Below are 27,441 nucleotides of genomic sequence, written 5' to 3' on the forward strand. Positions count from 1 at the left end.
CCCAAAACGCTCTTGCTTGACAGCGGGGTGCGGCACTCCCGCGCCTTATCCCCCACCCCCGTTGCAATAAACCAGGCTGACGCCGCCGTTTTGAGGGCTTTTACTGGGAACCGGCCTCCTCCCGCAGGAAGCGGGTCGGGACGGCGGGAGCGGCCCGGGGCCGAGGCCCACCCCGGCGCTGCCCGCCCGGCCCCGCCGCCATGTTACCCCGCCCCGCTCCCGCCTCAGCGCCGCGACGGCGGCGGCGCGGGGGGCGGGGTCACGACGCCGTGCTTGTGATTGGCCGGTGGCGCGGAGCTGTCTGCCGGTGATTGGAAGGCGTGGGCGCGGTGCCCGGCGCTGATTGGCTGCCTGTGCCCGCCCGCTTCCGGGGAAGCTTGGCGCCGGCGAGCGAGATGGCGGCGGGCGCGCTCTGCCTGTGGTGGTTCCTGGCGGCGGCGGCGGCCGCCGGGGCTGAGGGCGGGCCCCGCACCCTGGTGCTGCTGGAGAACGGGAACCTGCGCGACACGCACTCGCTCTTCTTCCGCAGCCTGGCGGGTAGGCCTCGGGGAGGCGGCCGGGGCCTCCGCGCGGGGCTGAGGGAGGAGATTTGGGTTCCCTGGGGCTGAGGGGGGGGCGGCTGGAGTCCCCTGGTCGGGCTCAGGGGGAGACTGGGGGCGAGGGGGGTGTTTGGAGTTCCATGGTTGGGCTGAGGGGGAGACTAGGGGCGAGGGGGGTGCTTGGGGTCCCATGGTCGGGCTGAGGGAGGAGACTGGGGTCCCCTGGGGGAGAGGGGGGTGCTTGGGGTCTCCTGGTCAGGCTGAGGGGGAAGATTGGGGTCCCCTGGGGGAAAGGAGGGTGTTTGGGGTACCCTGGTCGGGCTGAGGGAGGAGACTGGGGTTGTTTCCCCAGCCGTGCCTGTATTTTGTGTCCCCTGCAGTGCTGGTCCCCACTTGGTGGGTGTCAACAGCACATCCTTGCGACAAAGGGGCTATTCAGAGGCATATAAAACCAAACCCAAAAGCCCTCATGCCGTTTTTTCCAAAGTGCTGCAATTTATTGGGGAAAAAAAACCCTTCAGGATCTCGATGCTGCTTTGCTGCTATATGTGTCGATTTTGTGAAAAGTAAAAGTTGTTGATTTTGTCTTGTGGCTGCAGACAGGGGCTTTGATCTCACTTTCCGGACAGCAGATGATGCAGGCCTGTCCCTGATAAAATACGGAGAATTTCTGTACGACAACTTGATCATCTTCTCACCGTCCATAGAAGGTAAATAGAAGAGGGGAAAACTCAAGAGCTTTCGAAGCTTGGTGGTATTTCTGGAAGAAGATTTACAACTGTTTTGTGAATCTTAATTATATCTTGCTCTTTAAATGTTCTCCTTTGTGCCTTGTACCCGGAAGCAGATGCTTCCAGGCCTTTAACAGTGGTTCTTTCAGCCATGATAAAAATTATTTGGTGTTTGCCGTGGTTCGACTCTGCCGTGGAATTATTTCTGAGGACCAGTCATGAATTTCTGGTGTGTGCTTTCAGATTTTGGTGGAAACATCAACGTGGAGACCATCACCGCTTTCATCGATGGTGGTGGCAGCGTCCTCGTAGCCGCCAGCTCGGACATTGGTGAGTGCAAACGTTCGTCCGAGCAAATCGGCGTGTTCAGCCGCTTCTTGTAACAGGCACCTGCACTGCTTGTGCTCCGCAGTGAGCAAATGGTTTATTCGTCCTTTTCTGAGCTCCTGTAAAAAACAGAGGTGAGAAAACACAGTTTCTTGCTTCTTGTTGTCAACCTCAAGGCTTGTGCTGTAAGAAAATGGGGGATAAGTAGCCTTTTTTTTACATTTTGAATGGGAATTTAGCTGGGAGAGGTTGTGTTGCTCCTTAGAGCTTGGCTCGTAGAGTGTCAAACGTGTGACTCTCAGCCAAATTTACTTTTTATTTTGAGTGCTGAGACTGGTGCCGTGTCCTGAACACGCTGTATAACAGAGAATCTATTTGTCCTTCCAGGCGACCCGCTGCGAGAGCTGGGCAGTGAGTGTGGGATCGAGTTTGATGAGGAAAGGACAGCTGTCATCGACCATCACAACTATGACATATCTGACCCCGGCCAGGTAAACAGGTTTGCCTGCACATTTTGGGTTTCTTTAGTGAGATCTTAGGTGTAAAGGTTTGGAGATGAATCTTCTGGCCTTGTTTTCCCTTTTCCTCCATCTGTTCTCTGCTCTCCCACCCTCCTCCCAAGAAGGTCATGAATAGTTCTGCTTGACAGCATGACATAACACCACAAAGCTCTGCTCGTTTGGGGTCTCTGCCCTCAAATCCATCTGTCCGAATTCCCCAGGTGTGATCTTTCAGATGACAGTTTCCAGTTGCCACCATGTCTCCGACAGTCACACCACGGTTAACGGTGGCTTTGAACCACTCCCAAGGGTGCGGGGGGGAGAATTTCGCCTGCGGGCGAAGCGCCTCAGACGCCGAGCGCGACGCTTCGGATGCAGGAAGGGAGATTTTCAGTCCCAGAGATCAGTATAGAAACGTGCACGTTTCTATGATTTTTTTTTTTTTCCCCTCTAGTGTCATCTGGTACTTAAAAATGAAAACCTATATTAAGATCTGAACTAAATATATTCTGCTCATTTTTATTTAAATTAAACTGTTGAAGCAGTACATCGATGTTGGCCTAGTTTAAGGATGAAAGTTGCTAAATGTGGGGAAGTAAAACACTGTAGATGTCGCAGTTTTTGTGGAAAAGTGGTTTACGTTTCCGCATGCATCAGTATTAATTTAATTAAACAAAAAAACGCTGGTTTCCTGCTTTTTAATGAAACTGCAGCGTTCATCCAACAGCTGCTCCGTTTGAATTGTCTGTAAAAACCAAGTTTTTAACTTTCAAAGGATGAGAGCAGCTGTCGGTGCCGTTAGAACCTGACGAAGCTCAGGCCCTGCAGCGCCTCACGCCTGTCTCTCGTTCCCTCCCAGCACACGCTCATCGTGGCGGACACGGAAAATCTCCTGAAGGCTCCCACCATCGTGGGGAAGGCGGCGCTGAACCCCATCCTTTTCCGAGGAGTTGGGTAAGTGACCTCCAAAGCAGCTTAGTTGTTGGCTTACCAACGTTTCTTCACGTAAATTAGGGAGGTTGGACTATGGATCCTGAGGAAATATTTAATTCCTTGCACGGGTGCGGTTACCCGAAGGGCGAGGGGGTCCATGCGGTTGAGTCGGCGCCTGCGCATCCCTCTGGGTGTGGGGGGCTCGGGGGGGTCTTCGTGCTGCTCACCGTGCCTCTGCCTGCCAGGATGGTGGCCGATCCCGACAACCCGCTGGTGCTGGACATCCTGACCGGCTCTTCCACCTCTTATTCCTTCTTCCCAGACAAGCCTATTACTCAGGTACGCTCCGTTACTTTTCTCCTCCTCTAGGCTATAATTATGTAAGTCCCTCAAATATCAGCAACTTGGGAAAATCCTCGAGTGTTTAGTCTCCTGTTGGATTTTTTGAAAGTGTCACGCTGTCGTTTGCTTTCCGACATTGCCCTCGGAATCTTCCTCTTTGCTTTTTCCTGGTGGGAAAACGTTCCAGCGTGAGGGATGCTTTGGAAGAGAGGCCAGCCTAGTTCAAAGCTTGTCTCCTGCTTTCATTCCAGCCGGAGCAGGCAGAAGCTGTGAATCCTGTTACTGGTTACTCTGAGCTTCTTGGTTCTTAGCTACAGTCAGACTGTTCCACCCTGCAGCCAACCAGAGAATAACTCCATTAATTATCCCAAAATTGGCTGAACGCTCTTCCAAACGTGTTTCTTTCCAGTACCCGCACGCGGTGGGGAAGAACACCCTCCTGATCGCGGGGCTGCAAGCCCGGAACAACGCCCGCGTCGTTTTCAGCGGCTCCTTGGATTTCTTCAGCGATGCCTTCTTCAATTCCGCTGTGCAGAAAGCTACTCCCGGCTCCAAGAGGTACGTTGGCTTCCCGGAGTCCCTGCCTCAAGAATATTTGGGGAGCTGTTTGATGAAGAATATCCTGGGAAATAGGCAAAAATATTCAGGAAGCTTGAATTAAGTCGGGCGTGATGCGTTCCTTTGGCCTTGTGGAACAAAGCGCTTTGGGAAGTAATTCCCTCTTTCAATCCCGGCTGGCGTTTTTGTCACTCCCACATCTCGTAATGGTTTGGGTTTTGGCACGCGGTGGGTTTTTCGGCGGGGCTGCCGTGCTTTCTCAGCCTCCCGTTGTCCCTAGGTACTCGCAGACGGGGAATTACGAGCTGGCCGTCGCCTTGTCCCGCTGGGTGTTCAAGGAGGAGGGAGTGTTGCGCGTCGGAGCCGTGTCCCACCACCGCGTCGGGGAACTGGCGCCTCCCAACGCCTACACCGTCACCGATCTCGTGGTAAGGCCGCCCGCTCGGAGCCTGCGGCGCGGGAGCTGAAAATGGGAATTTGGGCAATTGGGAGCTTGGAAGGGGTCGAGGTTCGTTTCCAGGTGCAGCTCGTTAACTTCGTTCGTTCCAGGAGTACAGCATCGTGATCGAAAAACTTTCTGACGGCAAATGGGTCCCCTTCGACGGAGACGATATTCAGTTGGAATTCGTCCGCATCGATCCCTTCATCCGGACCTTCCTCAAGAGGAACGGTAGGTTTCCCTCGCCGCCCTGGCCCCACCGGGCAGCTGTTTCTGCCGCTCGGCTTCCGCAGCTTCTCCCGTCACCTCACCGTCGCCGCCGGCTCTTTTCCCAGGCGGCAAATACAGCGTGCGGTTCAAGCTGCCGGACGTCTACGGAGTGTTCCAGTTCAAAGTGGATTATAACAGGTTGGGTTACACCCACCTCTACTCCTCCACCCAGGTAAGCGCGGTCGGAATTCGTGGTGCAGGATGAGAGGGTGCCCGGCGGTTCCGGACTCACCGAGCCGCTCCCTCCCCTCCCAGGTGTCCGTGCGTCCCCTCCAGCACACGCAGTATGAACGTTTCATCCCCTCGGCGTACCCCTACTACGCCGGCGCCTTCTCCATGATGGTTGGACTCTTCATGTTCAGCATCGTCTTCCTGCACATGAAGGAGAAGGAGAAATCCGACTGAGCTCCCCGTGGGAGGAAGAGCCTTTTCCCCGGCGCCACGGAGCGCTCGAGATAACCGTGTGAGGACTGGTAGGTGCCAGACACGCTGTGGATTTGCGTTGGGTCGTTTTATTTTCACACATTGCGGGGATTCGTAGGAAAGAAAATTAAAATTTGGGGGGAGAAATCTGTCACCGGAGCGGTGTCCGCAGACGTGGAACTGCCACGCCACTGGTGTTCCTCGCTGAGCTGGCGCCGTTGGGCTCATCCCGCCGTTGGAATGAGTTTGCTCGGAGCTGAACGCCCGTTTTCAAAATAAAGTCTTGTTCCTCTCCTGGGTCAAAGCCAAGTGAATTCACCGCCTGGGGCTCGTGGCCGCATCCCTGCGCCTCGGGTGGCACCTGGGGGCCGTGTCCCCGCGTCACCCTCACCCCTTCAGCGGGTTCTGTGCGGAACAGTTGGATGGTGCCGCAGCCGGAGCACGCCGAAAGGCAAAGGGGGGTCCTGGGGCACCCCAAGGAGCACCCCGAGGGGGTCTGGGGAGGCACCGAAACACACACCAGGGGGTCCGTGGAGTCACCAAAGCCACACCAAGGAAGACGGGGCGCCCCGAACGCCCTGCTGTGCCCCAGAAAACAAAGGGGTGGGTTCAGGGACACCCCTCAGGGCTCACCCAGGGGCCTTGGAGCTCCCCACAAGGCACGCCGAGGGGTCTGGGGAGGAGAAAGCAGCTGGAAAATGTGATCCCAAGAAAAATGGGGTGAGGCAGAGGAGCTGAAGGGGAGGGAATGGGTCGGGGACAGAGCCGAGGGGCTTTTGGGGGGCACCGGGGCTCTTTCGGGATGGAAGACGGGGTGATGGCGCCGGGATTTCCGTGCTCCCTGCCTGGCGGTCGGAGGTGCTGGTGGCCGGTGATGGATGCAGGAGGGAATAAGGGGATGGGGGGAGCGTTTGGGGCACAGGGACCCCCTTCGGGCACAGGAGCCCCCCTCTCCCGGGCGCAGGGACACCCCCCCCGGGGCACAGGGACCCACCCCGGGGCGCCGGCACCCCCGGGCTCCGCCCCCTCCCACGTGCCGCCGCAGCCACAAGGGGGCGCCCGCCCCTCTCGCCAGACGCCCGCTGATTGGCTGAGCGCCGCTGATTGACGGCCGGCTCCTGAGCTGGCGGGGGCGGGCGCTTTGCGACGGCGGCGGCGCCTGACGGCGGCGGCGCTTGGCGGCGGCGGCGGGGCCGGGGCCGGTGGTGGAGGCGGCGGGTCGGCCATGCTGCTCACCGTGTTCTGCCTGCGCCGCGACCGCAGCGAGCTCACCTTCTCCCTCCAGGTGGACGCCGACTTCGAACTGCAGAACTTCCGGGCTCTTTGCGAGCTGGAGTCCGGTATCCCGGCGGCCGAGAGCCAGGTCAGGCCCTGCCCGCCGGGGGAGGCCCCGGTTGTGCCCCCCCCACGCCCGGGCTTGGGGTCCCCCGGGCCGGGAACGGCCGTGTCCCCCGCGGGGGGCTCCGCCGCGGCGGATCCCGGAGTTTGGGGGTTATTTTGGGGGGGAGGGGGGTATATATCCCTCCCCGCGCCGACCTTTCGGGTTTTGGGGAGAAACGCGTCCTTTTCCCCTCAAAATCCGCTTCTTCCCGTCAGGAGAGGGCTCGGGGCCCCCGGTGACTCCGTGTCTCGCAGGGAAGGGCTCGGTCTCGTCCCGCGGTGGAGCTGAGAAGGAGAAGAAAATGGGATTTTATCGGGTTTTCGGAGGAATTTGATGTTTAAACGGGGAAGGGTTTGGAGCGAGAGCGACGGGAACCAGGGAGTGGGCTCCGACCCGAGGGAGCGAGGCTGAAATATTCAGGAAAGGATTTATTTGTCACAGCGTATGGGGCGGAAAAGGCGGATTGAGGTGTTTCCCCCTTTTTTTTTCCTGCAGGTGTGGGGACCGAGCGGCTCCTCCGCCTGCTTTCCCGCAGGAATGATCCCCCTCCAGCCCGAATTCGGGGCTCGCGTGCCAGAACACGAGGCTGCGGTGCGGGGGTGGCTCCCGTCCGGCTGGGGTTTGCTCACTGGTTTGGGTTCAGTCCCACTTTTTGTTGGATTTGGCTTTTTTTGCATTTTTCACTCCCAGCGAGATGACGTGTTGCCGGACAAGGGCAGCGTTGGGTCTTTTTCTCGAGGCGCTGGCCGCACCTGGTGGAGTTTGTGGAGTTTTGTGGCGATTCCTTTTGCTTCCCGAGCCTTTTCCCAGTCTAAATTAATAAAATATTTTTCCAGCCAAGCGAATATTAGTCAGCGACGGAAAAACAGCTGAACCAGCAGCCCTCGAGGCGGACGCGTTCCCTCGCCGGACAGGTTCCCCACGCTTTGCCCGCGGCGTTCTGCTTTACCTCTGCCTTCGGCGAGCCTTTCGTTTTGGGATGAAAGGTTGGTTTTGAGGGAGAAACGGCTCGCAGGGTGGTAAATCGAGGTGAGGTGGATTTTCCTGTAGAGGAAAAGCTCCTGATTTTTGGTAGAAAGTGAGAAAACTCCTCATGGAAAGGTTCCCGTGTGCTGCGCTCCAGCAAACCCTCGTGTCCGTGGCACAGCCACCAGCAAAGCACCCAAACTGGCGGCCAGTAACGGGGACAATCTCTCCGTGAGGGGCTCTGCGAGCGCTCGGTGGCTTCGCTATCTCCGAGCGCGTGGAGCAGAAACTCCTCGTGGTCAGCATCGTCCCCCTGGCGTCATGGTGAGCCGCCAGCTCCAGGTCTGCTTTAGGACAACGAGGGGTCACGGATTTTTCTGCTGATGTTTTGCCCAGAGTTCTTTTCCGTGGAGTTTTTGTGGTGTGTCGGCCGCAGGTAACGGGGCTCCGTGCTGCGCTCTTCATGGCCACCTCTGCTTCCTTCTGCTCGCCCATCTGCCCTTCGTGCAGCATCTCCCTTCCTTCTTTTCCGTGTTTTTTGTTCCCTCCCGCTTCTGCCCAGCGTTTGTGAAGTCTTTTGAGGACCTTTGTGGGGAGAAAGTTACAGAAACACAAGTTTTCAGCAAAGCAGCTTATCGCGTGGAAGGATTTTGCGGGCTCAAACCATCCTCCGCAAATACGACGTTTACCCAACTTGGTGATTTATTGCCATTTTTCCGTAACCGAGGCATACGTTGCGTTAGAGCTGTCGTGTTGGCACAAAAGAGAGGATAAATTTAATAGTAAGGGTGGAGGAGGGTTAATCCCAGTCGGATTTTTCTGCTATTTTGCGAAGTTAATTCCGGGTGCTGCAGTTTTGGGTGGAGGAGAGCAGGGGACGGTGAGGTTTCCGTGGGCTGGTGGTCGCAGGGCAGTGTGAGATAACGGGGCCGGGCTGTGGTGATAAGAGGAGCTGGGTGGGGAGAGGGGAAATAATTCTGCTCCTGCAGCTTCCTCCACGCGTCGAGGCGGCGACTTTTCTGGAGAGGGGCCGGGGAGGCTCTCGGCAGAACCGCGTCCTTCCGGCAGCGCCGTTACTGCCTTTGTTTTGCTGTCTCTGCGCGCCGCGTGTGTCCTGCCCGTGGCTGCCGCGCAGGGAGGTTTCACAGGTTCTGAGTCCGGGTTGATTTCTGGTGGTTGGTGGTATCTCGCGCTCCGGATTGGAGTTTCTCGCTCCACGAAGAGGTTCTACACTACGGCATCACGTAAAATCCAACTATCGTGCGATGTCAGTGCCTACATCCCTGCCCAGGTCACCTCCAGCAGAGTCTGTGCCCGGTGCCGGACCAGCCTACAAAAATATCCTGCAAACCGGAAAATCCCAACGCAGCAAAATTAAATCCATTTTGTTTTAGCAGCGGAGCAAGATGGGTCCATGGCGCGGTAAGCCGTGCCGCTCCTGGGTGTAGAGCGAGCGCCAGACACCTCGTTCATTGTCTGAGGTGTCGGGGCCGAACGCTCCTAAATCCAATCCCAGCAAGATGGCAGAGGTAAATCCTCACCTAAACTGATTAACTGGTCTCTTCCAGAGCCTCTGTGCAGGGAAACTGCTGTTCAGGATTCGCACGTGCAGCTGGGGTTTCTGACCAGCTTCCGCTGGTGTTACCCAGTCAGGCTGGGCAGAAGGCGGCCGGAAACGGGAGAGGATGCGCTGGGACTCTGCCCATCCCAAGCTCACCTTAATGGTGCCAGTAACATCTTGCAAACAAGCGGAGTAGACGGGCCAGTGTTTGCTCAGGAAGGGATCCAGGCTGGTGCAGCACCGCTGAGGGTGTTACACGTGTCGTTAACGAGAAGGTCGGAAGCTCATGCTTGCTTCTAATTAGAGTTATGGAATCACAGAATGGTTTGGGTTGGAAGGGACCTCCAAGATCATCCAGTTCCAACCCCCCTGCCATGGGCAGGGACACCCTCCACTACACCAGGTTGCCCAAAGCCTCATCCAACCTGGCCTTGAACACTTCCAGGGATGGGGCAGCCACAGCTTCTCTGGGCAACCTGGTCCAATGCTTTACCACCCTCAGACGGAAGAATTTCTTCCTTAGATCCCATCGAAATCTCCCCTCTTTCAGTTTAAAGCCATTGCCCCGTGTCCTGTCACTCCACGCCCTTGTCCAAAGCCCCTCTCCAGCTTTCCTGTAGCCCCTTTAGATACTGGGAGGTGCTGGAAGGTCTCCACAGAGCCTTCTCTTCTCCAGGCTCAACAGCCCCAACTCTCTCAGCCTGTCTCCAGAGCAGAGGTGCTCCAGCCCTCCCATCATCTCCGTGGACTCCTCTGGACCCGCTCCAGCAGCTCCGTGTCCTTCTTGTGCTGGAGACTCCAGAGCTGAACGCAGCACTGCAGGGGGGTCTCAGGAGAGAGAACTTGCGTGTGTTTCTCTAATTCCGACGGCTCCGATTGCTGTCGTACGTGGTTCTTGGTAATTTTGCTTTTCTGGCTCGGCATCGCCTCTGACGACGGATCTTCGCTTTGGGTGCAGTGGTGGGATTCTGTGTCGTATTTCTGAGGTGCTGGAGGGAGGCAGTGAAAGTCTGTAGCGTCTTTGGGACTTTAAGATGTGTAGTATTTGGATTTTTTTTTTTTACTTTTTTTGATATTTTAAATATTTTTTGTGATTTTTTTTATAATTTTTTTTTGTTGTTGTTGTCGTCGTTGTTTTTCTTTTTGGGTTTTTTTTTGATTCACTGCTTGAGATAACATCAGGTAGAGCCATAGCCCGTCCAGGCATGGACTGCGAAAGCTTCTCCCACGCAGCTTTGCCAGTCCCGACCTGTGCCAAGCCCGTTGTTGCTGGAAGAGACGCGGGTCTTGCTGAATGAGGTGGCAAACGTGAAGCTCAGTCGTACGCCCGGCGGGTTTAGGCCGAGTTCTCCGATGCTTCGCGCTTCGGACTCCTGCCAGGGGTGGGAGGCTGTGGAACCCATCCGTCCGGTCTCGTCGCGCTCCGATGGAGGCACAGAGACCGTAATGTTTAGCAGACACCGTTTCTGGGAACTTTCATTCCTGTAAAGCACTTTGTTTTAGGTTTTTTCCTTCCCTGTAATTTAGGACATCTGTGGGTATTCCAGATCTAATGTTAACAGAAATGTTCCCTTGGTGATGATTCATTTTCATCTCGATATGTTTTTATGTTTGATCTGTGGATCCCTCGTTAGGTCAGATTATTGTAATAGAAAACGATGTGACTTTGTGTTTTATGGTCAAAAGGAGTTAATTCCCCACTATGGACCAACTGCTGTCTCGGGAGTGGTGTCTTCGGAGTCTGGACAGAGTTGCATCACTGAGGTAGACTGGAAATCACGGAGCTAATCGTTGAGGTCCCTGTAGAACTGGTTATTCTGGGGAAGTGTGTTGTGGGAAAAGGCAGAAATCACAGACATCGGCCTGGATCATCCACGGATCCATCCTGATGGACGCTGCCTGCGTGTAGGCAATCGGTCCTGGGGCAGTGGGTGCTGGCTGGGGGGAGATAGCGCTGCAGAGGATGGCCGTGACTCGTGTCAGCGGAGAGGCTGGGTTTTGGAGGTGTGTGGCAAACAGCCCTGCTGCAAGGCTTTACTTCCGTTAAAAATCTGGGCCCCTGACTAAGAGAGACCAGCTCTTCTCTGAGATGCTGCGTTTCGAGAAACCACTGCAGGATTTCGGTAAGACGGACCGTGCGTTGTGGCCCAACCACTTGTTGAGGTCCTTCTGTGCCCGGGGTGGAGGTGCTCCGGCAGGGCCTGCCCGTGCCCGCGGTGAGGACTGCTCACCTTCCCTGCCAGAGCTTGGCATGGGTCTGGAGGATTTAGTTGGATCGCTTTCCTAAAAAAAACCAAAATGAAAATAAAATTTAAAAAAAGCACGATGAAGCCTGCCTTGTCCCCGGCGGTGGTTCTCACTGCACTCTCTCCACGAACAGATAGTCTATGCGGAGCGGCCTCTCACGGACAACAACAGGTCCTTGGCCTCCTATGGCTTGAAGGACGGCGACGTGGTGATTTTGCGACAGAAGGAGGCTGTAGAGCCGCGGCCCTCCATCCGCTTCCCAGGTGAGAAAGGGTTTGTGCTGTTGCTCTGGGCATCCAGCGATCTCGGTGTTTGTGGAATGCCAGCTCCATCTCTCGTTCGTCTCCTTCAGCACCTCGCTTAGGCAAAACACTTGGGAGGGAGGGTGGCTCGGGATGGGGCAGGAGGCTTTTTAAATTGGCTAAAGGGCTTCTTGTTTAAAGGGTTTTTTGCATTCTGAGGAAACAAACACCTTTATGGTGTTTCTTTTTGGGGAAATGCAGAGCAATCGAGCAGGGTAGCCAGTTCAGAACAGCAGTTTGTGTAAAGGCTCGGCGTAACGGCGCGGTAACGCGCGGCCTGTGCAGCTCCGACGCGTTAAAAGGCCGTTGCGACGCGCGCTCCGAATCTCTGCTGTGACAGGTACTCGGAGAAGCCGCATCTTAACAACCCCGGTTATGCAATCGCGCGGAAGTCTCCTCTGATAACGTCTGAGTGGAGCCCTGCTCCTCCATCCTGCCTTCTGCAGCCATTCCTAGCAAATCCCCGTCATAAAATATCGCTGGGAAGGAAGGTGCCGCCGGCTGAGAGCGTGGGAGCGCTGCTCGAGGTCTCCATCCTCCTGCCTCAGCTGGAGGATTGGTACCTGCAGTGCAGGTCTGCAGAAATGTTACTTTTTTTTTTTTTTCCCCCTCCTCTCCCTGCATTTTTTTCATCGGAGAGATTCAGAAGTGCCTTAGAATCATAGAATGGTTAGGGCTGGAAGGGACCTTCAAAGGTCATCTAGTCCAACCCCCCTGCAAGGAACAGGGATATCTCCAACTAGATCAGGTTGCTCAGGGCCTCGTCCAACCTGGCCTTGAATGTCTCCAGGGATGGAGCATCCACCACCTCTCTGGGCAACCTGTTCCACTGTTCTACAACTCTCATGGTAAAAAATTTTTTCCTAATATCCAACCTGAATCTACCTCCCTCTATTTTAAAACCATTACCCCTTGTCCTATCACAACTGGCCCTCCTGAACACAGGGTTTCGCCCTGCGATCCCTCCGTGTGGCGTTCCTGCCTGCAAAGCTGCAGACAACCAGTCTGTGATTCAGGAAGTGCATTTCAGGGGATAGTAAATGGGCCAGATAGCAGTCTAGACCAGTTACGCAAATGGGTGCTAGCATTCCTAACCCAGTAACCTGAGCGCGCCGCTGCGCTTCCGACACAAATTGCTCTTTGCAGAATCCGGTCTAATGCCGTGGCATTAAGAGCGGCTCATCCCGCGCCCGCGGTTTTTTTCCCTGTGTTTTTTTCCCAAGCAGCATTGTAAAGGTGAAGCGCCGCCGTGTCTCTGACCTCTTTTCCCTCCAGGTCTGCCGAGGATCGATTTCAGCAGCATCGCCGTTCCCGGGACATCCGCTCAGCAGCATCTGCCGGCGGCGCAGCGTCCGCGCCCGTCGCCTCCCGACGCGCCGTCGTTCCCGCAGGGTTTGGACAACCCGGCGCTGCTGCGGGAGATGTTGCTGGCGAACCCCCATGAGCTGTCCCTGCTGAAGGAGCGCAACCCGCCCTTGGCGGAGGCGTTGCTCAGCGGAGACCTCGGTGAGTCGGGATTTCCGTCGGCGGGAGGGGGTTTACGTCCGTTTGAGCTCGGTTCTAATAGAATCATGGAATCACAGAATGGTTTGGGCTGGAAGGGACCTCAAAGATCATCCAGTTCCAGCCCCCGTCCATGAGCAGGGACACCCTCCACTACACCAGTTTGCTCAAAGCCTCATCCAACCTGGCCTTGAACACTGCCAGGGATGGAGCAGCTACAACTTCTCTGGGCAACCTGTGCCAGTGCCTCACCACCCTCAGAGAGAAGAATTTCTTCCTTACATCCCATTGAAATCTCCCCTCTTTCAGTTTAAATCCACTGCCCCTTGTCCTGTCACTACACACCCTTGTAAAAAGTCCCTCTCCAGCTTTCCTGTAGGCCCCTTTAAGTACTGGATGCACAGATAAGTTGGATTTCGGTGAACACAAGTGGCTCAGCTCTGGATTTTGATGCTCAGACTCTCCGAATGCGCGTTTTCCAATGATGGGGTTGCGTTTGCTGCATCCCAGAGCCCGCCCAGACCTCAGCAGAGAGCAGTACGTTATAAACCCAGCGCTGTCCGTAACGATCAGCTGCTGCGGAAGCGGATGTCAAAACAGGAGAGGAAAAGGAACAAGCAAATGGTGTCTTTAGGGAGCTTTTTCAATAGGAATAGTCAGAAATGTTTAAGTTTCACGTATTTTGGGCACGGTACCGTGTCCTTCACTTCCTCTGCAGGTGAGTAACTGATGTTGGTCCCTCGTCCTTCGTGTGCCGAGAGCTTTGAACTCTCGTGGCCTTTCAGTGTGAAAGCAGAGCGGTGTTTCAGCCATCAGAAGATGTGCTTCTAAACCTCTGCCAGGCGTTTAGTTAGGAAATAAATCCTGTTGAGTTTGGGGAGATGAAAGAAGAGGAGGAACTTCTAGCAGGAGACTTTTTTTCCACTTTCGTAGCGACTTCCTGGTGATTTCTCTTGATCAAAGGAAGCAGAAAGGAACTTGCATGGATACTGTCAGCCTGTTTTATTTTTTAATTCTGGCTTGAGCTCATGTCCAGAGTTAAAACCGCGTCCTTCGCGCTTTGGAGCTTTTCCTCACCTCTTGTGAGCGCTGCCTCTGTGGCACAGGAGGGAGGTTTTTCCCATCGCCTCGAGAAGATGTGCCGCTGTTGGCAGAGGAAACGAGAGGTTAAGCCCAAGACGCCCAGAACTGGCTCATCCCCTGATCTGCCTTGCTGTGCCCGTTAAACTTTGACTCAGGTGTGCGTTTTCAGTCCCAGATCGCTGCCGTGGGCCGTCAGAGGGCAGCGGGGTTTGTTCTGGGGATGCTCCATCGTTCTGTACTGCTGGTACTGGTATTTGGGCACGGATTCAGTTCAGCTCCAGCTCTGATGCCCAAACACACACATAAATAGCTGCCATCTGACTGTGCTGGATGCACCGCGACGCTTTAGAAGGCACCTGCTATACAGAAGCCTAATTTTTTAAAAAAATAAAAAATAAAAAATATACCCAGTGCCTTCCTGAACATGTAACAGCCTTTGAGCCAGAGAGCTGCTTCATGGGAGCTGCGTTTCTGGAAGCAAACCCACAACCTTCTGTGTTTACAGAACTTAATTTATTGCCAAGTCCTTTTGGGAATGTACGTGTTCATATCCAAGTAGTGAAAAATAGCCAGAGGCCATCCAAAAAGTGGGGATCTAAAAACTGTGTCCTTAAAACGTGCGGCTCAACTCTGTGGAGCAGGTGGCCTGCCCAGGACCTCCTGATTGCGGTGGCAGGAGTTCAGCTGCAGGGATTGTCATGTCTCTGTCCTTGCCCGTGTTGCGCGGGTTTAAGGTACGTTTTGGTGTCAGCCTTTTTATGTCTTGGGATTTTGCCTTTGCTCTTTGCTGGATCTGCCGGCTGTTATTTTCCCGGGGATTGCTGAGTGTAAAACATGACAGATTTTGCAAGCTGTTCGTGTAAGAGCTCTGGAATCTCGCTTCTATCTCTGAATCTTTTCCAGAATACACGTGCACTTGTTTGAATTGCGCACGTTCTGTAGTCCTGATTTCTGCTCCGGATCTCATTTATCTGCTAGTTTTGCAGCTGTTGGGGTTTTTTTGCAGTATTGTGGAGGCATTTCTTGCTGCAGTACGAGAATGGATTCCTGTTTTAGTGGCAGCTCTTTGTTTTAAATATTGTCATCTTTGCGTTTTTCCTGTTTTCTTCCATATAAAAATGTACGCACGAGGAAACGGGGTTTGGTTGTGCTGAGTTTGGGTAGCAGGCACAAGGAGAAGGAGCTCTGCCCAGTTGTTTTTCATCTCGGCAGGTTCCCAAGTTTGCCACCGATCCTTTGAGGTCCATCCAGGCTGCCTTCAGATGAAGCCTTTTGTGCTGCTGAGCCCAGCCCTGAGTGCGTGCTGGCATAAAAGGAAGAGTTTGCTGTGCCAGAACTCGATCCGTAAGAGTAATTTCCAGTAAAAAGTATTTCTGTATCTCCTTGTTACTGCAGAGAAATTCACCAGGGTGTTGCTGGAGCAACAGCAAGACCGAGCCCGGCGGGAGCAAGAGAGGATCCGACTCTATTCAGCTGACCCGTTTGATCTCGAGGCCCAGGCCAAGATAGAAGAAGACATAAGGTAGCAAACTAAAGTCGCTTGCAGGCTTTGGAGGTCTCCGTGGTGCTTTTTTCCACAGGATGCTTCCATCCATGGTGCTTTTTCCCAAGGAGTGTGTTTAGATCCTACCTAAAGATGCCTGCAGAGCAATGCTGTGAGCCACCTTTGCACGTGGGAAGGTTGGGAATGGGGGACATGTAGGCACAGCCCGTCCTTTAGATGTTTCCAGTTGAGCACAGATGATGAGGTGGCAGCGCCGCTGTCCGTGCGTGTGATGTCCCAGAGCTGTCTAAGCCGCTCTGCTCTGAAACACGAGCACTTGTGGAACGGGCTTCGCCAAGATCCTCTGGAGAGTTGGCACTTGGGTGTCTCGGGCACACATTGGACTGGAGAGCTGGGCCCGTGTCACTCTCCAAGCTGAGCTCTCTGTGCAGCGACGAGGCACCATTTCTCCCAGCTGCCTTCGTGGTTTGGTTTCGTGTCCTTTGGGTTGTTTTGTGCCTCTGGCTGATCCCAGGCTCTGAACATGGCTGCTGTCAGGAGAGACGTTCTGTAGAAGTACGCTCTGCGCCTCAGCGCTCGCTCCCTCTTGCTGTCTTCCAAATGTAACTGCGTTGGGCTGAGGCTGGATTCCTTAAATTCAGTGATAAATCCTTGAGTCGGAACATGACAGATGGTTTTTTTCCTCCCAGTAGAGAAATGTCTTTGTGACACAGGCTCATAGTTGGTCATAACCAAAACTCATTTGTGGTAAGAGTCATTCTTACGGTGTTGGTGCCGGATAAACGCTCAGCAGTGCACAACAATACAAATTTGTAGATAGCAAAACGTGGCTCGGAGGCACAGGAACGCTTCCCTTCTTCCACAGATGAGGGGACAGGTAGCAGTGATGTGCCCGAGGCTGTGCAGCTGTTGGGGAGCAGTTTGGGCATCCAGATTAACCGCTGTATATCCGATTTGAGCTTAACTACTAAAAGACAGGACAATGTGTGGCTCTGTTTCAGGAGCACTGAAGCAGGGGACACTGGCAGTAGGGTGCTTTAGCCCCCGGGCGAGCCAGGTCTCCGATGCCCGTAGCCAATTTCCTCCCCCACCAAGGAACTGTCTCTGCCCATCTTGTTGTGCGGAGGCTACCACGGTACAGACGATGGATGAGAGAGGAGCTTGGAGTTTTTCTCCTTCTTCTGCTGAGGAGGAAGAGTGAAACAGCATCAAAACTGGAAGCCCTTTTTCGTTTTTGGTAGTTAAAGCTATTTTGGTGCAGTCGCTAATGAAGCCCATGGCTTCCAAGGTTACAGTAGGGGCCGTGATGGGCTTCTTGAAGAGCGTTTCTTCTGGAGGCTTGAATTTGCAGCGAGGGGTTGTGCTGACGGTGGTGTTCTCGCTGGGGTTTTGCTCGGCTCCCTCCCTCCCGATGCCTGGAAAAGGAAAGATGCCAGGGAAACATTGGGGGATTTTAATGTTCAGCTGCTGTGTGGGATTCCAGAGTTGTAGCTACTGGCAACACCATCATCATCGTGTGCCCTCAGCGCGTTATTTTAGAGTGACTGAGAAACACGCAGGTTTTTCGCTCGCGAGTTCTCCGGGTTCACTCTGTGGTGAGAGGTTGTCGCTGTGGGGAGCGACTCGGTGTCTCTGGATTAAGCCAAGGTCGTTACTAGCGACCCCCTAAGAAGCCCGTGTTGAGCTAACGAAGCAGCCTTCGCTGTGGCTTAAACGTGCTGCTTGTAAGGTGAGCTGCAGCGGGGGGGTTACCGGGTCGGTTTGTAGGTCGGAGGGAGGACTGTAAGGTCTGGCTGACGGAAGGTCTGTTTTTTCTCTCTCTTCTCCGTTGAATTCAGGCAACAGAACATTGAAGAAAATATGACGATAGCAATGGAAGAGGCCCCCGAGAGTTTCGGGCAGGTGGTGATGCTCTATATTAACTGCAAAGTCAACGGACATCCGGTGAAAGCCTTTGTTGACTCAGGTGAATTGCCCCCATTGTCATCCCCTCTGCACGCTCCCTTCCCTCGCTGAGAGTCTGTGAACGCTCCACAAGCTTTGCCCCAAAATTCCATAATAAAGCACTGCATTACAAGGTTTTGAAGCACCTAATTAAAACCTGAGAGCAGCCTGGGCGTTGTTTAAGACCAACAGAGCGAATCGTTGCGAGAAGCAGCGCGCGTCGGTGCTCGAACGCCCCGGATCGAGGCTCCCGTGAGGATTTCTGGGGCTGCCATGCCAGAAAGGTCACTGCCACATGTGTATCTGATCTCATTTTACAGACGGAGGGGATTTCGAATGCCTTTAATGCTGTGCTTCCCCTTAAAGGGGAAGTACTTGGGGTTATTCCAGCTCTACAGTGGGATTCACAGGAAGCCTTTGTGCCCTAATGCGGTTTCCTGATGCAGTTTGCTTTCCCGGCTGCCGAGTGCAAGAGCTTAAGCCCTTCCAGGAGAGAATTTGTGATGAGCCATCAGGATTTCACCTGAATTCTCTTGCTGGTAGGTGCCCAGATGACCATCATGAGCCAAGCTTGTGCTGAAAGGTGCAACATCATGAGGCTGGTAGATCGGCGATGGGCCGGCATTGCTAAAGGTGTGGGGACACAGAAAATCATTGGCAGAGTGCACTTAGGTAGGTACCGGCGTTCTTCCGGCAGCTTCCGCGGCGGTTCGACTGCGTTTCCCGCAATCCCGGCAGCGAGGAGTGTCTGGTTTAGTGCTGTGTTGTTAGAAACTCCTGCAGAGTGACATAAAAGCATGTGCTGTGTGTTCATCTGTCTTGGACACAGTAGTCTGGCTTCTGTCTCATTTAATGCTTTTTTAATGGAATTACCGTAACGCTTTTCCGCGAGGTGATGATGAACACGTCCTCAGCTCAGAGGATGTGTTCACTCTGGGTGCAAAAAAAAAAAACGGGACTGATGTGAAATGGCAGGATCTTTCCTCTTTGGGGTGGGACCGTTGGGCAGCATGAGTTTTCAGGAAGGATTTCAGTACTGTGGAGTATTTCGTATTCCTTTGGGAAGAGAAGGCTGTCGGTGCTCTTGTGCAGGTTTTCTGGATGAGGGAAGATTGTCCTTATTGTCTGAAAAATCGATTCACTTCACTGTTGCTGCTTTTCAGGCTTAACGCTGTAACGAGCTGTCCGCAGCTCCCGTAGCTTGGAGGGCAGGATAAGCGACACTTACGGCTCTCTAGAGCAGGTCAGCTTTTAAAAGAATTAATTTCTTGAGTCCGAGGCAGGCCTGCTAGTCCCGAGGTCTGCACAGGGCCAGACTTTCTGTGACCCAAACTATGTCAGAGCGCTGGTGTCAGATTTCCCCAGCAGGTTTGTGCAGACCTTTCCCAGGCGATGGAAGAGCAGAAAGTGGATTCGTCGCGCTGTAGCGTCGCGAGGCGGTGACTTCTCTCCCTTGCTTTCCAGCTCAGGTCCAGATTGAAGGGGATTTCCTGGCGTGCTCCTTCTCAATCCTTGAAGAGCAGCCTATGGACATGCTTCTGGGACTGGATATGCTGAAGAGGCATCAGGTATCAAAACCTCTTTTGAAACAGTTACTCGCTCTTCCCAGTGAAGCACTAAGTGCAACGTAAATGCCTTGCCTGTGAATGTGCTAGGATTTTTCTGGGGAAGAGTTGATGGTGGATTATCTTCCAGCCAGTTATGAAAGAAGTTGGAACTAGATGATCTTTGAGATCCCTTCCAACCCAAACCACTCTATGATTACATACATCAGGGACAGCTATGGGGTGTCTGGCTGCTCCCTGAAGTGTTTTGCTCTCATCAAAGATGCTCAGAGCTCTCTAACTGAATGATTTATTAGAAACCAAGTCAGACGGGGCCCTTTGCTTATAGCTGGTGCGCTTGGCCCGCTTCCTTGAGCTGTTCCCATTGGAAATGGGGGAACATTTCCCATTGGAAAAGGGGGCCTACAAGAAAGATGGGGAGAGGCTGTTCAGGAGGGCCTGTTGTAATAGGACAAGGGGTAATGGTTTTAAAATAGAGGGAGGTAGATTCAGATTGGATATTAGGAATAAATTTTTTACCATGAGAGTTGTAGAACACTGGAACAGGTTGCCCAGAGAGGTGGTGGATGCTGCATCCCTGGAGACGCTCAAGGCCAGGTTGGACGAGGCCCTGAGCAACCTGATCTAGTTGGAGATATCCCTGTTCCTTGCAGGGGGGTTGGACTAGATGACCTTTGAAGGTCCCTTCCAGCCCTAACCATTCTATGATTCTATGAAATGGATTGTTTAACCTTTCTCCTCCTTCTCCGGGAATCGACTGGCTCTTACGCAGGCCCCTGATGTCTCATTGCTCTTTCGCAGTGCTCGATTGATCTCAAGAAGAATGTACTAGTGATCGGCACGACTGGCTCGCAGACCACTTTCCTCCCGGAAGGCGAGCTCCCGGAGTGTGCCCGGCTGGCTTACGGAGCCGGGCGGGAAGACATGCGGCCGGAGGAGATTGCAGACCAGGAACTAGCAGAAGCAATACAAAAGTCCGTAGAGGAAGCAGGTACCAGGAGGAGCCCAGTTGAAATATTTTTTCTTGCCGTGTATCGGGATATCTGTCAGCAGTCCCTCTTAGGAGATATGGTCTAACACAGTGTCAGTGAGTAAATGGTGGAGAGAAAAGGGCTTTGTTCTTGCTGGTGGCCTCTAACTGCACTTCTCTCTGCCTTTCTGTACAGCAGATCTGCCTGCATGAGGCATTCGGGGGTGCTCGCTCTTTAATTTGTGCTCTCCTTGCAACTTCCTACCCGCTCTGGTTTCTTGGCCTGGGAAGGTGTGGAGATGAAATGGTTGTTTCTGGAACTCGTTCACCCGGGTCGAGTTGTAGTGCCTGGTCAGGGACGTGGTTCCCTTGGCTGATGTTGTAGCAGCCTCACACATGGACAGCTTTGTGGAGCCTTCTGCAAATCCTGTTCTTCATAGCTGCAGCGTATAAAAATAGAGGAGCTGTAGCAGTAAGTACAAATCTCTGGACAAAAGTTCTGGAGAATTTTTAGAAATAGTACTATTTCAGCATTTTTTTCCTTTGAATGGTGCTTGTGCCCTTGAAGGCTGAATTGCTTCTCTTCCTGAGATTACTATTGCTCTGAATTTCCAAAGAAGCAGCTGAATTCACTCCCTAATATACATCATCAACCTTAAATGTGATCTGCAAACAGAATTTTCACCCTCCCCATAGTTTTGTTCCCTGCGCCTCTGGAATCGATAAGCTACACAAATGCAGACTGACTGGGCTGTGGAAGATTTTGGGAGCTGCAAAATTTAGTGAAGTGGAGATGCCAAAATAGCTGAAAGCTGAGCTGTGAGCCCAACTGTCTGAAGCTCAGATTTTCTGTTTAATTCCTCCCAAAAGTTCAGCATAGGCTTTTGTTTCATTATTTTTTTTTCCCCACTATTACAGCGAAGCTGTGAATACCTCACAAAATATATTCCTTCGGCCTTTACCAAAACTTTTAAAGATAACGTTTTATGTGCAAGTGTTTTATGGAGCCTTTTGAGTTTTACTGCTAATTTTTCCGCTGAAAGCACGCAGTAAGGTTCTGCTTCCCCCGCACACGCAAAACTCTTCACTAGGTCGTGTTTAAGCTGATAAAGTTGATTTCTTCAACATTTTTAGTGTTAATTTTTTAAGACTAGCATGCTGCTATTTAAAATTGAAGTGTGATAACCAGATTTAACTATATATATATATAAATGATCAGTTATAATGCACTGAGATTTTTCTTTAACACTTCCCAGTTGCTGCCCGATTCTGTCCAAAGAGCAATCAGTGACTTTCTGGCAAATAACGAAGTTGTTTACATTAAGGGGAGCAAGGGACTGCATTTATTGGTCCTTTTGACCAATTTTCTTCCATTCCAAGAATGTAAGTTTCCCAGAGATGCAAGAACCTCGAGAGGAAGGCCTGGCTTTAATGAATCAGCAAGAAATAGTTTACATGTTTGAAAGCTTATTAACTAAATTTGCAGGAAGTAGAGAGAAACACAAACAGATTTGACCTTGCCCCTGTCCCGTTTTGACACAGCTAAAGGTCGGACTCGGGAGTTTGGGCTCCTGCCTCTTCACATAACCTGGCAGAGAAAAAGTACGGATGTAAATATTAGTTCTTTTCCCGTTAAAACTTGGAGCCTGATGAAGCCTGGGTTGGATTTTTTGCAATCTCTCTCCAATTCAGGTGAGGCTTTGCAGTCATATAGTTGGCTGGACTCGGTTCTCCGCTGAAAGGGTCAAATAAACCTTACAATAAAAGCATTTTAGTCAAATGCTTTAAAATGAAAAGCGCCTAAAATGACTTAAATCCACGCTGCTTATGTAGCAAGAGTTGTAAAGACCACGTGGCTTTGTTCGGACTAATCAGCAGTCTGCTGTTCTCCATCGGTGCTGAGCCCTAGAGGAATTTAAGAGATTTATGAGACTAGGAAATCCATTTTGCGTGTTCACTTAACACCTGTAGAACACCACGGCACAAAACTAAGGTGGGTCTCGTTCAGACTGACCGCGTGTAAGTCTTAAGACATGTTACAAGCCTCTGGCCCACAGGCATTTGTTGACAATATCCTAAGATGTCGGAATATTAATGTGTACCCTCTTCCTCTCTTCCAAAACTATTAGCTGCTGCTAGATGGTACCAGGAAAACCAAGTGAAAGAACAGGAAACTGGAGAGGGAGAGAACTTGATGCAGGACCGAGGAGGCTCAGCTCCCCACAAGGGCTGTGTTCTTTCGTAACAGCTGGAATTTTTGCTGCCTTCTGGTAGATGGTACAGCAGAACTCGCTGCGTGCGTCTGTAGGCTATTAAAGTTCTCATTTTGAATGCACCTGGATTATTCCTGAGCTTCATTTAATCCCCCAAAGCCCACTTCAGCGAGCCTCATGCCGTCCGTCAGCTGGCTCGCTGGTGTTTCAGCACCTACGGAGAGGCAGTTGAGGTGGGAGCGGCGTCCCGGTCTGTTCTACCGCGATGGAGATCCTCCACGTCTGTGTCCGAGCGCTCGCTTTTTTCTGCCAATACGCAGTGTTTCCCACCACCACTGGGAAACTGGTTATGGAGGACTTACAAAAGTGGCAGCGAAACTACAGTTGCTTTAGGAGGAGGCGTCTTCAGGTGGTTTACCCCATATACAGCTTTTCATCCAACAGCCTCGATGTAAGAAAGGCACTGCCACCACACGTGCAACTCAGGTTTTTCCTACCGTAGAGAGGAATTTATCCCTGGTGGTGCACTTTGTGGAGAAGAGTTTGTTCCCAGTGTTAGCTGGATCAATATCCTTGATGGGGCTGGGATTCAGCTCCTTGTAGAAGGAGGAGGATGACAATGGGTCTCGGAAGGATGACGCTGAGGAGTGCTTGGCAGAATACCAGCTACCTCTGCTGTCTAAATGACTGCAAATCCCTGGTGTGTTTGACCAATCTGACCCTTATTACCAATCCACTGAGTCAAAAGACAGTTCTGCTTCATCTCTGAAGGATAATTCCATGATTCAATGATTGGCTTGGGAGCAGAGAGCGTGAACGTAATCCTACCGCATAGAAACAGAAAAAGATCTCTCCGGTTTTCATCCGTATCCTGTGTCACAAGGCTCTTTGCCAACATTATGAGAAATTGAGCAGTCTGAAAATCTGCAGGATAATTCTGGCTTTTTAATACTGCAGCTTGGCCAAGTTGTAGCTGCATTCAGATGCAGATGTGCAGCCAACAGAAGGGATTGCCCTCTGCAGCGGCTGCTGTGTTTTATCGATCTGAGGTGCGGTATTGCAGCACGTAGTGCACCAGTTTTCTTTAATACAGAATAAAAGAGACAAGTAGCTGAGGTGGAAAAGGCAAATTTCTTCCGTGGTGTGGAACTTAAAGGAAATCCTGGCTGTACACGTGAGCATGTTAGCTGCACAGCTGGGTATCTAAAAAGAGAAAGGTAAAACAGTGGCATGTGTTGAAGACCACTGAGTTTGGAGGCCTTTGGAAAGGGAAAGGGAACTGGTGCAACAAATGATGCAGCACAAATCTGGATCGCTGTTTCGATATCTGACACTGGACAGAGTAGGGCTTTAATGGAAGAACAGCAAAGGTCGTGTTGGAGATTTAACGAGAGCATGAGAGCTGATACATGAGCGAGATTAGACTATCAGCAGGATAAGTGAACTTATTTAATCCGTCCTGATAACGAGACCCGGTGTTTGGTGCTGCTGATAGAGATCTGCAATTCATCCATTCTCCGTGTGGAGAAGGAAGCAGTGAGCTGGGTTTGACTTCTAGCTGCCCCTTCCTTTGCTTTGCTCTCCTCAGCCTCGGGCAGCAGTTCCTTTTGGGGATTTCTGCCTTTCACCTCAAGATCTTTGCGCTTCTCTTTCGCGGCGAGCTCTTTGCTCACCTTCTCCTCCCTGTGATGCCACTAGCCATCGCAAAGCAATAGCTGCTGGGAGCCCAGTCCAAGAACTGTGATGCCCTCTTATTTCGCATTTCCCTGAAACATGGCTCCTGAATATCTTCAGCTGTACACAGAACAAACCAGTGCAGTGCTAGACATGTGCCTGGTGCTGCGTGTATTTTATCAAGTATCACCCCCAGACCACTCTGCAGCGTAGACGGTGCAGAACAGTCTTTAAATTGTTCTCCAACCGAGTTGTTTTTGACTTGATGTAACAAATTTCAGGCAGAACTCCTTCTGGAAGGTGAGGGGCGCCTGCTGCTCGTACGCTGTCCCGATGGACAGTCGGGAGGGGAGCTGCGAGGTCGCAGGACTATAACCATGCATGCGGTGTGCTCTGAACGCTAACACAAGTTTGGTGTGTTTGTTTCCTAATCCAAACAGAACGTCAGAAGCCTTGATGCATGTAGTGTGTGTTTACTGCAGCTGGAGTGGGCCACAGACCAGGTATTTGTAGCCATCGGTTTATAAGTTTTCACTACTACGGTGGAAACTGGTTCTCATGTGTCCTGACTGCTTCTTTCTGTCTGTCTTCTGTTAGAGAATAGTGACAAAGAAACTACCTCACTGGAAATGCCCTCATTACCAGCTTCTGATGGGTTTCAAAATCCAGTCCAGTCTTCAGGACTAAATCCCAAGCTCTGTAATCCCACAAATCAATTACTTGATCGTTCTGTCTCTGCCCCTGCTTCAGTTTGCTCATCCAAATCTAGCCTCGCAGAGCCCATTGATCCCAGAGCCATCAGGTCCTTCGAATCTTCAACAGAATGCCAGATAACCCCGGAAAAAGAACGTCCTCTCTTATTACAGCATCTTTCCAACAACGCTTCCTTGGCAAACAACGACCCTTCTCCCCAGGCAGGGGAGGTAACCTGTTGTGATCCAGCTTGCCTTTCGCAGAAGACACTCAAAGAAACATTTATTGCTGACAGTCTAAAGGAATGTAACGCTGAGGAACAAGACCGTGGTCAGGAGCATCCTTTGGAAGTGACGAAAGAAAAGAGTTTGGCTGACGCTGCTGCTAAGCACGGGCGAAATAAAGATATGTGTGTGTCTTCAGAACAGGAGCAAAAGCACGAGCTTCCCAAAGACCATCAGACGTGCAAAGAACAAGAGAAGGAACATCTGGAGAAGCAAACTGAGACAACTGACCCAGGACCTCCTTGCCCTGTTGGTGGGATTGAGAAACCCATCGTGGAAGAAGCCAGCCAGCCTGAAAATCCTCCTACGGAAACGAGAGGAGATGGACAGGAGAAAGCAGGTCTTTCCTGTGTGAAAGGGAATATCCAAATGTCAGCCTCCCATAGCTGTAGGCGTATGGAAGCCTTCATGGAAATAGATGTAATGGAGCAGTCTGCAGCTGAAGCGCACAGCTCGGCAAGCGAGCAGAAGCGGCAGGCTGAGAGCAGAAGTGTATCTGACCTGAACTCAGACACTTTTTCTATGGAGGTGGAGTCACTGAAGTCGGCGTCCTCCTGGAGTGATCCGCTTTCCATCGGTGATGTCCCGCAGTCTAAACGCACTAGTGAAATTCCGGCAAAGTATAATGAGTTGTCTAATTTGGCAGTTGAAGACAGCTCTTCCCCCTCCAGCATCTGTCAGCTGGACATGGATCCAGGAAGACCTTCAGAAGAGCCATGTTTCTCTCTAGCATCAGCCTTGAAAGAGCTGCACAAACTCTTGATTATCAGTCGGAAAGGAGAATGTAAAATCCTTGCATCTGAAGAAGTCTCTCAGCTGGAAATGGTTCACCAAGATCCAGCAGCACGACAGAAGGGGCTTTCTGACAGCGAGCAGAAAGGCTCAGATCCAGCCAGCCAGGAACAGAGTTGTTCCTTCTGCGAGGTGAGGCCTGACGGTGGAAGAGCAGAGGAGAAACAGCCTTGTGATTCTGGCACAGAAAACATCAGCACCGGGTCTGTCAGGCACATGCAGTCAGCTCCCAGAGAAGGTGCTGTAGAGATTCAGAAGTTTTCAGGTAAGAGGGATTTGGTCGTGGTGAGTTCTGCAGCGACATCTGACCAGCAACAGAGTGCTGAGCAGGCAGAGGTTTTGGCAGAAGGTTACCAGGGTTTGACTAGTCCGACTTTGGAGCAAAACCTTTCCTCTAAACCTGCTTTGGATGAAGGTGCACCACAAGATGCTCGGAGCCTGTTCACAGGAGCACCTGGGAGGAGCAGCAGTTCTGCTCCTGAAGGTCCGTGGCCGTTGGTTGGGTGTGAGGAACCACTGCTGAGCCCACCAGCCGGCTATACTGGACTTACCTCGGGGGCTTCTCCGCCGCCTGCTTTCCCTGCAGCTGACATCGAGCGGATCCTCAGCGCTGGTTTCACCATGCGGGAAGCTCTGGAGGCCTTGGAACAAGCGGATGGAAACGCGGATCTCGCTCTTCTCATTTTGCTAGCCAAGAGTATCGTCGTTCCTACGTAACTACGGAAGAGGGAGCTGACCGGGGTGTCTTTTCTTTCAAAGGACGTATCTAAATTATCCACCATAATGTACAAGCAGAATGTTGAGCCAGATTTTTTAATTATTTGCAGCCAAAGTAACTTGTCTCTTCTGTTTCACCCGTTAGATTTGGCCTTTTAAAAGAAAGCAAACGTCCTGGCGTTGTGTGGACGGGATAGCTTTTAATTATGCATACTGGATTAAAAATTAATGTTTTTATTTCAATGTACAACTTTAAAATAAGCTCCGATGTTACGAATAAAAAGCAGAAGCCATTCAGATCACCGCCCTGTCCGGCGCAAAGCAGATGGTGAAGCGAATTGACCGCGCGCGCGCAGGACAGGAGGTAACGCCGAGCCCGGTGTGGCGCGGACGCGAACCGGCGCTCGGCCAAACAGACTTTGTGGATTTCCTTGAGCTCTCCTGCGCTTTGCACCCCAACGTCCATCTGCGACGCTGATGGAACTATTCCGGCAGCTACTACAGGTACGTAGGTGCCCACGGATGCGTAACGCTTGGCGAGAGGAGCGAGGGCTGGAGGGGGTTTTGGGAAGCGTGCGCGGGGAAGGCCGATGCCTATTTTTGCCAAACCCTTTTATGCTCTTGGGCCAGTGTGTTCAAGTTTACAACATGGGGATAGAAGACGGGAAGGGGCAGAATTCGGTGCTACCAAAACTTAAGAGACGTTTTGACTTATTTGATAAGATGTGCTGGTGTTAATTGTACATGGGGCGGGGGAAGGGAAAAGGAGTGGTTTACATTTTTTTTTCTACCCTTGCCCACATCTTGCTTCCCCCACACAAAAGAAAAAGCTCAACCACTTTAAGGCAAAACCTTATGGAAATTGTTTTAACAACCAACCATGTGTTACGGCTTTTAATCCTCTGCCCGGGGAAGAAGGAACTGTTTTAGTGGATGCGTTCTCTGTGCACCGATCGGGCTGTGATGGGAAGAAGGAAGAA

At 52.2% G+C, this 27,441-nt stretch overlaps 2 protein-coding genes across 2 annotated transcripts; both read left to right on the forward strand.

The window, feature by feature from the left end:
* Positions 1 to 395: 395 nt before the first annotated feature.
* DDOST (dolichyl-diphosphooligosaccharide--protein glycosyltransferase non-catalytic subunit) lies at positions 396 to 5,270 on the forward strand. Its single transcript, XM_086625598.1, has 11 exons — positions 396 to 537; positions 1,139 to 1,249; positions 1,514 to 1,600; positions 1,985 to 2,088; positions 2,957 to 3,051; positions 3,276 to 3,369; positions 3,782 to 3,930; positions 4,211 to 4,358; positions 4,480 to 4,600; positions 4,705 to 4,811; positions 4,895 to 5,270. Exons 1-11 carry the CDS (start codon positions 396 to 398, stop codon positions 5,042 to 5,044), a joined length of 1,308 nt encoding a protein of 435 aa, XP_086481724.1. The 3' UTR covers positions 5,045 to 5,270.
* Positions 5,271 to 6,275: 1,005 nt separating this feature from the next.
* On the forward strand, positions 6,276 to 26,758 carry DDI2 (DDI proteasomal shuttling factor 2). Its single transcript, XM_086625828.1, has 9 exons — positions 6,276 to 6,425; positions 11,351 to 11,480; positions 12,795 to 13,025; positions 15,501 to 15,627; positions 17,448 to 17,575; positions 18,097 to 18,225; positions 19,018 to 19,121; positions 19,920 to 20,109; positions 24,573 to 26,758. Exons 1-9 carry the CDS (start codon positions 6,288 to 6,290, stop codon positions 26,459 to 26,461), a joined length of 3,066 nt encoding a protein of 1,021 aa, XP_086481954.1. The 5' UTR covers positions 6,276 to 6,287; the 3' UTR covers positions 26,462 to 26,758.
* The last annotated feature ends 683 nt before the right edge of the window (positions 26,759 to 27,441 follow it).

Source organism: Tauraco erythrolophus, chromosome 23 (genome assembly GCF_009769465.1).
Source record: "Tauraco erythrolophus isolate bTauEry1 chromosome 23, bTauEry1.pri, whole genome shotgun sequence".
Classification (NCBI taxonomy): domain Eukaryota; kingdom Metazoa; phylum Chordata; class Aves; order Musophagiformes; family Musophagidae; genus Tauraco; species Tauraco erythrolophus.